Source organism: Papaver somniferum, chromosome 2 (genome assembly GCF_003573695.1).
Source record: "Papaver somniferum cultivar HN1 chromosome 2, ASM357369v1, whole genome shotgun sequence".
In the NCBI taxonomy this organism is placed as follows: Eukaryota; Viridiplantae; Streptophyta; class Magnoliopsida; order Ranunculales; family Papaveraceae; genus Papaver; species Papaver somniferum.
Genome location: NC_039359.1, coordinates 97,817,791 through 97,828,544, shown reverse-complemented (window position 1 = coordinate 97,828,544; position 10,754 = coordinate 97,817,791). Strand labels below are relative to the sequence as shown.

The 10,754-nt window shown below is 37.3% G+C and overlaps 2 protein-coding genes across 2 annotated transcripts; one reads left to right on the top strand and one right to left on the bottom strand.

Annotated features, from left to right (window-relative positions):
- Nucleotides 1-1,405: 1,405 nt before the first annotated feature.
- On the bottom strand, nt 1,406-4,835 carry LOC113348512. The gene is made up of 6 exons (XM_026592311.1): nt 4,696-4,835; nt 4,015-4,559; nt 3,267-3,711; nt 1,989-2,302; nt 1,813-1,902; nt 1,406-1,687 (listed from the first exon to the last, which is right to left on the bottom strand). The coding sequence occupies exons 2-6, from the start codon at nt 4,423-4,425 to the stop codon at nt 1,508-1,510; spliced, it is 1,440 nt and encodes a 479-aa protein (XP_026448096.1). The 5' UTR covers nt 4,426-4,559; nt 4,696-4,835; the 3' UTR covers nt 1,406-1,507.
- LOC113348511 (3-oxoacyl-[acyl-carrier-protein] synthase, mitochondrial-like) lies at nt 4,326-9,553 on the top strand. The gene is made up of 14 exons (XM_026592310.1): nt 4,326-5,147; nt 5,236-5,465; nt 5,636-5,743; nt 5,872-5,943; nt 6,104-6,190; nt 6,577-6,728; nt 7,518-7,598; nt 7,692-7,725; nt 8,058-8,124; nt 8,207-8,283; nt 8,532-8,592; nt 8,705-8,784; nt 9,018-9,089; nt 9,223-9,553. The coding sequence occupies exons 1-14, from the start codon at nt 4,910-4,912 to the stop codon at nt 9,391-9,393; spliced, it is 1,530 nt and encodes a 509-aa protein (XP_026448095.1). The 5' UTR covers nt 4,326-4,909; the 3' UTR covers nt 9,394-9,553.
- Nucleotides 9,554-10,754: the final 1,201 nt, after the last annotated feature.

The window sequence follows — 10,754 nt, the reverse complement described above, 5'->3', positions numbered from 1 at the left end:
AAGATGTGATTGTGATTCATTCACCCAGTATCTTTAAATAGCTAATTGTCTTTACATGGGGTGGTGATGCTAATTTGAAACATGGACGAGTTTACTTTTATTGTTTTCCAAATATGAAAATTCAATCAAACATTTTTGTTATAAAGAAAGCTCTTGGAAATATGTACGGAAAGGCAGTTGTTTTATAAAGTGTCAATGGGTATCAGGTATCCTACTATATTTATGTAAACAAGCTTGCACCTATGATTTTTTATCTTACAAATTAGTTTTAGCAATGACTATGATTTTAGTAACACTGCAAATTTAGTTATAGAATGATCAAAAGTTTCCCATTGACGGGTAGATAGTTTTAATCAAATTCCAAGTGCATCTCGATGTTACTAATATTATGGGTATGTCTCATTGTAGTAACTGTTCCACAATGGGATAATGGGTATATGCATTTTTTTGGTTTCTTAATCTTGACCGTGCGATTTTAGTTTGAAGTTTCTAGATATCCGGAAGTTATATTTTCACTAAAGTGTAAGATAATTGTAAGTTATTTGAATACCTGTAGTACATAACTGTATTTGTTTAGGTCTTTTTCTTTAGGAAATGCTTGCCTATTTTCTTTTTTGTTTCTGGCGTGTTGGACTCTTAATTAGCACCCACCCAAGACGAACTTCCCTACACGAGTTATGTGAATTATCTTACTTACAGTTCGAGCTACTAACATTTTTGAAAATTTTATAAGGGCGGTAGATTTATGAGAGACAGGAGCAGCATTCTTAGTCAGATGATAGATTTTTCTTTCACAAGAACAATTCACTTAATATAAGCACCGTGTCTGATGCTAAACCTACTTTAACTCACATCAGTAAATTGTGCACAAACCCTCCCGATTCATATATGGAACCTGTTTTTGGTGGAGTTGCTCCTTAGTTTCTTTCACAGTTAAATGCACTAATCTGTACCAAATGACTATGGCGCGAAGTATACGACCTATGATGATGTGTAAAAATTGATAAAAAAAAGAGTTATTCACACAGGAAATGAATCATGAAAAGTAGCCCACTCAATGTAACTATAATATTATCGAAGGTTAATGTATGCCCGTGTATTTTACAAATCGAAGGGGGAGCCAACTTGGTGTATGAGTCATCTAGCCCAGCTGGCTTCCAAGACAGTTGTAACTTTTTTTTTTTTTTTTTTGTCTTTCATCCGATTTGTCAAGAATTGTTGCACCCTTTCCTCTGAAACCTGGCTCCGCCCCACACGGCGTCGTTAACTTTATATCTAAAAGTTTAAAATTTGAAGGATTACTATCTCCAAGAATTAATGACAAAGGGGTTGGTGCCCGCTTGTTGCTAGGTTACCAGTTACAGTTCCGACGATTCTATCGACTAATTTTTAAATAAAGGAAATGAAAATCGAATAATATCTTTATTACCCCATTTATAAGAAAAAAATAAAAAAGGTTAATGACTATATAATGCAATTTTTTTTTAATTCGATTAAACAATAAGAACTATAGAGGAATATTAAAGACCAGTGTCTGAAGTGTACATATATCTGCATCGATCACCTTTCCTGTTTCTTTTTCTGCTTGTTCTCTCTCGCGTTGTTGTTGTCGTTGTCGGTGCGCCAACCTTTCCTCTTTTTCTGCTCGTTCTCTCTCACGCCGCTGCCGTTGTCCCAGTAGCCGTCTCTGACAATCCATAACATATTAACATCAGTAAACTCCCAAACTTGGACAGTATAAAACAAACGTTGTTTGTGAAACAATACAGAATTGGAAGAATATTGAAGATCAAGTTTCTGAAATATACATACATCTTCATCAATCACCTTCACTATTTTTGTTTCTGTTGCTTTTTCTGCTCGTTCTCTCTCACGCCGTTGTCGTTGTGCTATTCTCCGTTTCTGACAACCCATAACACATCAGTAAACTCCTAAACTTGTACGGAATAAAACAAACATCTAAAGATAAAATACAGATTGATACATACAGTTTCTCGGACAACTACATGATGCAAGAACTTCTGAGCATTTGTGCCAATGACACTGTGGTTGGAGAAGACTGAAGAAGGATACTGATAGTTCGTGACGTGAGAAGGTTGATGCATACTAACTTTTCCATTTACAGGTTGTAAAGAAGGTTTTGAGTTTTGATCTTTTGTAACTTGAACTGCTACCTTATATTTACCTAATTTAGTAGTACCATCGGCACTACGAGTATTATCTGGAGCCCTGTTTCCCTGACACAATTTTGTTACAGCTGAAGATTGTGGAGAAAATGTTGCGTTCATCCCGGGGACATTTGCTGTAGAAAAGAAATATAATCATTAAACAATAAACATTCAAAGAAGATACTCCGGAATTTTATAAACAAGAGTAAAAAAGTTCCAAAACCCCAAAACAGTTGATGACTAAATGAATAATTAAACTTGAAACTGTTAGAAGCATAAGGAGCAATATTACAAGCCGTCAACTTTAACATCTAAGTTTGATGTACATAAAAACAGAATGAAGTTAAGCTACAGATCAGAAATCTACGAAATTGCATCTTCCTAGACACGAAGAGAAAATATTCTTAGTTGAGCAAGAAAGACATAGGAAAAACCATTCATGTCACAACAGCAGTACATATATTGCATGTTTCACAATATTTCTCAGTTTTCTTGATCGATTTTTATTGTAGAAAAAAGGTTCAGAATTATTTGAGTTCAAGTTTTCATGTCCGATTTCAGGGTTTTGTAATGTTGGAGGCTGTTTTTTGGCTTCCGATCTGGCTTATTCTTGAAATCCAGATTTGACAAGACTGGGCCAAACTATGAGTGTATCTCAATTTGGACAAGTAAGAACGTTTACATACTCGATGCATTGTAAGGAAGTTCCTAGTGGGTATCCTCACCAAAAGGACAGAATTCAGCAGCTACAGCATTAGACTAACACAGGCTGTCTACTAGATTCTTTGTAGCATTCACAATCACAATTAACAAGTATCAATAAGTTCCATTAGTTTTTCTTTTCTAACGTTATTCCCTAGAAACCCACTTCCAGTAAGTACCACACCTTGCATATAGGATATCTTTTTAGCACTATGGAAACATCATTTACATATTTAAAACTACTAGGTGAACTAGCAAATTACTTTGAAGGTATATTTAAGGGCGAAAACAAATAAAGAAGGGACACAAAGAAATCATATGACTACATGCTCACTGGATCGGCTGCTGTTTCATTAAATTTTAAAAATGGACAAAAAACAACAAATAAGGTAGTACCTTGAACGTGGAACGGATGAATTGTCCTATTCAGTCTTCCATCTAATCTGGAAGATGCGCCTTCTTTCCGAGGCAACTGCGAGGAAGAAGAACCAGGTCCAAAAGAAGTGCCAATTGATCGTATCGAAACTAAGGCAGACTGCAGTTTATGGACATGCAATTGATTAAGTGATACTGGTGAAGCTAGAGACGGAACATGAACAACTGGTGAAGCTAGAGATGGAACATGAACAACTGGTGAAGCTAGAGATGGAACATGAACAACTGGTGAAGCTAGAGATGGAACATGAACAACTGGTGAAGCAGCTTGAAAGCCTCCAAGTGCTGGAGGCTTGTGAACTGTACGAAATGGACGATTGGCGTCGGCCTTAGTACCATATCCTTCTTGCAAGATTGGTAACGTATATGTTCTAGATTGGGCAGCAAATTTCTTGGTCTCTCCCATCTGCACAAATAATGCACAGTATGACTGACCAATAGAAAATAACATAATAGAAGAAACACCACTAAACATACAAAATACCAAGGAAAAATACCATTCTGGAGTCCTACATGACTTCATTTAACACTAGCATCAACCCTATTTAACTCTAAAAACTTCTACTTAGCAGTTTAGCGAAAAATTCTACAATGGACATGAAAACATACAGATCAAACTGGTTTTGTTTTAATTCTATCCAACTGGAATTTCTCAGGCTAATAAGCAAATTGAGTTTGTGAGAAGCAAAAGCAAATCAAAGTGTAGTACCTTCCTCTTTGCCAGCACAAGTTTCGTAGAAATGGACATTTTGTGAGGGCAAAACCCTAACCTTTCATCTGCAGACTTATTAAGCCCAAGATCTTCCATAACAACCCTGATTGCATCTTTAGGTATAACATCCTGAGGAGACATGAATTGACAAATCTCAACCAACTTGTCCTTCGCTTCAACCATCAACCCTTTCTCCACATCAGTAGGCTTTCTCCCACCTCTCGTTTTTCCCATAGCAGACAAGACCAACACAATTTCTGCAACCCTCTTCAAATCTCCACCATAATCAACTCTCGCCTTCTTCTTTCTCGCATTCAAATTCTCAGTTTCATCACAATCCACCACTCTCTTTTCCCCAACAACTGACATTAAATTCTCTTCCACAGCCTCATCACCAACCAGATCCATACCTCCAAAAATCCCCCTTTCCCTCCTTTACACCAGCAATTAGCACAATTAAAAAAAATCAAGAAAAGCCAACCCCTAAAACCCAAAATCCGCTTGGAAATCAACCTCTGGAGTGAGGAAACTGAGAGAAAAACCTGCAATGAAGAAGAATCAGAAGCCATTAGAGAAGAGAGAAAGAAAAACGAAACCCTAAGAGAAGAAAGAAGAAGAGAGACGAACAGAGGGAAATAATTTGAATACAAAATAACTGTGATCCATTTATATTACTACCTTTTGGCGGGTGATACACAGAGAAATCTCGCGTGTGGCTGAACCGCGGAAGAGAGATTTTGAAGAATGGGAGAAAAACAAAGAAAGATCTACAATTTCGGCTATTTTCGACCCATCCGACAGTTCTAATTCGATTTTTGAAGATATTGAACGGTTTAAATTTAACCCAAAGGTTGGGAGATAAGGGTCCAGTTATACAAATTGGACGGTGTGGATGTGCATGAATCTCCCCTCGAATTCCTATATCCGGTGTCTAGGATTCAGGGTTCATAATTTCAATTTCCTGAGCATGGTAGGAGGAGGTTCAGTAGTCATGGCAATGAGTAGAGCCTGGAGTAAATTGCTTCGTTCTCGTTATCATCATATAAGTCGTTCAATATCTACTGCTACTAGTGCATCTGATCCATTTGGTCCGCTTCCGTTAATTCCTCAACGAAGAGTTGTTGTCACTGGTAATCTCTAATTTCTGCTATCAATTTGATTACTATTTCATTTTATTTTTTTCTTGCGGGAACTTGAAATTTGATTGAGTTTTTGTAGGGTTAGGAATGGTGACACCACTTGGATGTGGAGTAGAAACTACATGGAAACGACTTATAAAAGGATGTTCTGGAGTTAGGGCACTTTCTTTGGAAGATCTTAATATGAAAGGGTTTGATGAAGAAACTCAGTTGCAGACATTTGAACAATTAACATCTAAGGTTGCTGCTATTGTTCCTTGTGGGAGCAATTTTGGTGAATTTGATGAGGAAATATGGATGAATTCTAAGGTTATTTTCTTAAACCCTAAACCCTGTCTGAAAATTTATGTGGACGTTTGTGGGAATTGGTTGTGAGATTTTTTATTCACGTAGTTCTATGGAAAATGAGAAGGATGTTTTGATGTCATATGAGCTAATATTATGTAGTTTTTCATGTTTATGGTTTCTTTTATTTTTAGGACAATAGGTCTATGGCGAGATTTATAGCTTATGCGCTGTGTTCTGCGGATGAAGCTCTAAGAGATGCTAACTGGCTGCCTACTGAACTCGAGAAGAAAGAAAGAACGGTAAAGTTCACTGGTCACAGATTGTTTTTTCTCAATACGATTATAGTGTTTAGAGAGTTGGGAATTTTTCTTGGTGACTTTCTTACTTGATTTTTTGTAATGAAACTTTTCTTTCTTGATTTTCCCAGGGAGTTTCTATTGGAGCAGGCACTGGATGCATCAGTGACATTTTGGATGCAGCAAAAATGATCTGTGAGAAGGTTCGTTTGACCTGCCTTCTATGAATGAACTTTTGATTTATCAGATTATTTGTTGACATGATGCATCATTTTCGGGTGGCCTTAACTTAATTAAGCCATGTTTACGAGCTTCATGGTCGTGGCAATAATGTATTGTGACTACTCTGTTTTCTTATCACAGCGTCTGCGCCGGCTTAGTCCATTTTTCATCCCTCGGATATTGATCAACATGGCAGCAGGTCATGTTAGCATGAGATATGGATTCAAGGTGCTTGGATTAAATCCACCAACTCTCGTTCTTTCTTTCTCTTTCCCGCCTCCCTGAATTTCCAAAAGTGAATCTTATAAGCTCATTAAGGGCGGTTGACTCTTTACATAGGTGATGCCCTGTGCTCATCAGCTCATTGACCAGGGATGTCCCAGGAGTTCCATCTATGGACTACCAGGCAGTCAAAAGAGTTGGGCCCCACAGTTGAACAGTGTGATAGATGAGTACGCTTGTTAATGATATTGCCTGTGGGGCTCCTCTTCTTCAATATGTTTACGAATTATATTGTAAATGCCATGCCTGAACACAGAAGGATAATACATGTTTTCTCATTCTTAGCACTTTGAATGTATGGAGTTGCTGTAAACTCTGACTTTTGACTTTAGGGTCCAAATCATGCTGCCGTAACAGCTTGTGCTACTGGTGCACATTCAATTGGAGATGCTGCTAGGATGATTCAGTTTGGAGATTCAGATGTAATGGTAGCTGGAGGAACAGAATCCAGTATCGATGCTTTATCAATAGCAGGATTTTGTAGGTAATGATTATCCATTTAAAAACTCCGACTTATCTCTTTGTCAGTCTCAATATCAGCCAATACAACCAAATAAATGTGTCGTATCAGTACAAATGGTACTGATCTGATACACCATTACAAACTGATATGGACCAATATTCACTTGTATTTGCTCAATGTGACAGTTCATGCTTCATATGTTATATGAATATTTCTTTTTTTCTTTTATTATTCCTTTTGAATTTAGTGACACTATACTCTACTTATGAAAATTGATTTTCTTCCTTGGCGGATGCCCAGACTATCTGAAAAGTAAAAAACTATGAATATGTTGAGGTGTTGAGTTTTAGAAGAAGCAGCAGAACGCGACAATGCTATCATCATATTTTCTGGTTTTCTGAACTCTTCTTGTGCTGTCTACTTAATCTACTTGATGGCGTGATTGTTTTCAGATTGTGAACCAATTTCATCACACAATAGTGTTTCCTGTTTTTTCACCATTGTTATCCCCATTATGCAACTTTTGCTCCAGTTATTGATCTGCTCCATGTCACTTTCATTAACTTCATTAGATTGATGGCTTTACATATCTTGTTTACCGTTGATGGCAAATTGAAAATAGTTGCGAAGCGTGTGCCCGTTTATGACCTTTTCTTTTTTGGATTTCTTTTTTGCTTCACATTGAAAGCATACTTGGCTTAGCCATAAATCAATATCTTTAGACTGTTACCCTGTTTCTCGTTGTTGCTATATGTCAAGTCTTCTGTAGGTTGTAGTTAACACGTGACATCTTCTTTCCTGTGTATACAGATCAAGGGCATTGACCACAAAGTATAATTCTGTACCGCAAGAAGCTTCTCGCCCTTTTGATTGTGGCAGAGATGGATTTGTGTAAGCAAACACTTTCTTATCTCAATTGGGTTTGGTAAAAAGTGATCTTTTCCACATTTTTATTGGTGTTCACACGTCAAACATTTACTACAGGATAGGTGAAGGCTCCGGTGTTATGGTGTTGGAGGTAAATCTGTCATTTTTATGTAATACACAAATTGAACTTGGCATAGCGTCCCAGGGAGGTGTTGCAGCTAATCTTACTTTGTTCATCATGCTTAAAAGGGTCTCCTCTCGGATAAACTTCTTGCCTTCTTAATCTGAACTGGAAATTTGCATCTTGATTCTGAAGAACGACATTCATTTCACACGTCTGATTTATACTTTATGTTGTGCATTTAGTCTACTGTTTTACCGAACACATTAAACTTCCGAGTGTAGTTTGTTCACTTTGAGGTCTCCTTGCTCTCCCCTGAGTTTTTTACATCTCATGCTATCATCCATTTCTGTGACATGTAGGAGCTTGGGCATGCACAAAAACGAGGAGCAAGAATTTATGCTGAGGTTCGAGGTTATGGGATGTCAGGTCTTCATAGTGGATATGTTATGGTTCATAGTTGTTTATATCTGACCTCAGGTTGTTTCTTATCCACAATTCGCATTTTCAGGTGATGCATATCACATTACTCAACCACACAGTGATGGTAGAGGTGCAATTTTGGCCATGTCACGTGCACTAAAACAGGTAGAGAGACTTTTAGCTTCGAACTGGTTATCTTTTGTAGACTTAAAATAATTTATGGAGTATGGATTACGTGCTTTTAAGGTTTAGCCTTTAATTTTTTAAGGTAATAAAGATTCTAGATAATTCTAGGATATAAATTGTCCGTTGTCCCTGTCTTGCCCTGTAGTACGCATGTGGGTTGTCGTATGGAGTTTACCATTGATCCTCTGTTCTACTAAAGCAAACCACCTTGTTTCCATATCCTGCAGTCTGGCCTTCATCCTCATGAAGTGGACTATGTAAACGCGCATGCGACATCAACTCCTCTAGGTACAATTTCTTAACATAATCAATTTTCTCCCTTTATGTGATTTCGCTCCGGATGCATCTGCAAAGCCTTTTCCTGGTGGCAATTCGTATTGTTGAAATATTTTATTTGCAGGAGATGCAATAGAAGCTAATGCCATAAAATCTGTGTTTCCAAAGCATACTTCAGGTGCTCTGGCCTTGTCCTCGACAAAGGTAAGTTCTGATGACTTTGTAAAGCAAAGATTTTACCTCTCAAATTTCCTACATTTGATGTGAAAAATTGACAGAAACCTAAAGCATTCGGATCTATGAGTATATCTTTTACATTCTAGACTAGACAATGTGGGATTAAGCTTCCTGATAAACAAGATAACTATTACTTAAGTGTGAGTTTTTACTCATTCTCAGGGATGGGTGATAGAGTGAAACTATTATTTCCCTTTCAGGGTGCTACAGGTCATCTTCTGGGGGCGGCTGGAGCTGTAGAGGCGATCTTTGCGGTTTTAGCCACATACCATGTAAGCATCATATTTTATTTTCTTTATAACTTTCTAGATTATCCGCAATACATCATATTTTATTTTCTTTGTAGATTATCCGCAATACATCTTCTTCGCAAGTATTTGTGGTATTAACTCTTGCTTGCTGCAGGGAACTGCTCCTTTAACTTTGAATCTCCAGCAACCAGATCCAGTGTTCCAAGATGGTTTCATGCCTTTGACTCAATCTAAGGAGATGCAGATAAGAGCTGCAATGTCAAATTCTTTTGGGTTTGGAGGAACAAATGCGTCCCTGTTGTTCACGTCTGCCCCCGTTAGCTAAAACGAATCATCTAACCTGTACCACTACAAAAATTCTAGTTTTGATGTAAATGTCTTAATATTTGTTGTTATTAAACTATTTTTCCATGTGATGTCCCAATTTTGATTCAATATAGTTAGTGTCTTCGTGAAAGAAATAAACAATACTAAAGCATCTTCACATAATTTTGTTATCTTTCACTCAGGCCATCATCACTGGATTCTAGTGGCTTTTATCCACTGATGTTTCAAAAGTCAAAGCTGATATACAGGTATATCAGCACCATAGTTTTTAAAATCACGATTCGCCTCAAAATTTCCCAAAACGATTCAAGTCCCAACTATGAATCGATTATACTGTGAATGTTATAATTCACATTTTGACTAGTGCGATTTGCACCGATTCATAGTCAGACAAGTCTAAATCTGTTCTTTCCATGTGATTTTTATCAAAAATAAACTTTTTGAGACATTTTGACTCGCGTAGAGCTCAAGATTCTAACTCAAGAGCCATGTCCACCTAATTAAGTGCCTAACCACTAAAATGAAACACTAAATTGTGTGATGTATTCTTCATTATTCATATCTATAATACCGGTGGTGCTATTCACACCACATAAACACCACACTACTCACAGCTCGGGACATCTAAACCCTACATCTCTAAAATGGTGAATCCTTTTATCCAGCGGTGGGTCCTGGCTGAAAGCCACGGACCAATACTCTTACAACACCTAGCATTTGAGCTGTGAATAGAGCTCCAAGTGAAGCTGTGAATAGCATTTCCGCTATAATACTAATAACATATATTTAAACTTATTAATCTATAACTTGGATATGTATAGTGTATGTATCTAGAGATTTACAATGAATCTTCCGCGATTCAACATATGATTGTGATTCACGATTTAACAACCTTGTATAGCACCCTACTATGCATAATAAGTTTTTACATGTGTTAAAAGCTATTAAACTCAACTATTTCTTTTTGGAAGCTGAATGTTTACTATTAATACCGGAATTCTCGTTAGGTTCTACCCGTCCTAGTCTACCAAGATGAGCTCACTTTTCTTAGAATAGTATGAGGGAGAGTTGTCTTTCCATTGTACCTTGTCCTTTCTTATATAGACTTTCCAAAAGCCCCTTCTTTTTATGACATCTTTCCATGTTTCATAAACCTCCTTAATTACTACTAATGCCATCCCTTCTCTAATATAACCTCCTTCTTCCTTGTTAATTCCTTCATTGTCCCTTCCAACTCATGGATACTTATTTGGTGGACTTGGGCCTTAGTCCCCATGTTCTATGTGTGGCCTTTCCCTTCTTGCAACATGAGTTGCCTTTAGTTGCTTGTCCCGATGATTGATGAACAACAGTCAATGA

Coding starts and splice junctions, on each gene's coding strand:
- LOC113348512 (XM_026592311.1), bottom strand. CDS start 4,425: ATGGATCTGGTTGGTGATGAGGCTGTGGAAGAGAATTTAATGTCAGTT. Junction 3,712..4,014: donor TTGTGCTGGCAAAGAGGAAG/GTACTACACTTT, acceptor TTATTTGTGCAG/ATGGGAGAGACCAAGAAATT. Junction 2,303..3,266: donor TCATCCGTTCCACGTTCAAG/GTACTACCTTAT, acceptor TCTTTTCTACAG/CAAATGTCCCCGGGATGAAC.
- LOC113348511 (XM_026592310.1), top strand. CDS start 4,910: ATGTGCATGAATCTCCCCTCGAATTCCTATATCCGGTGTCTAGGATTC. Junction 6,729..7,517: donor TCAATAGCAGGATTTTGTAG/GTAATGATTATC, acceptor CTGTGTATACAG/ATCAAGGGCATTGACCACAA. Junction 8,284..8,531: donor TGTCACGTGCACTAAAACAG/GTAGAGAGACTT, acceptor CATATCCTGCAG/TCTGGCCTTCATCCTCATGA.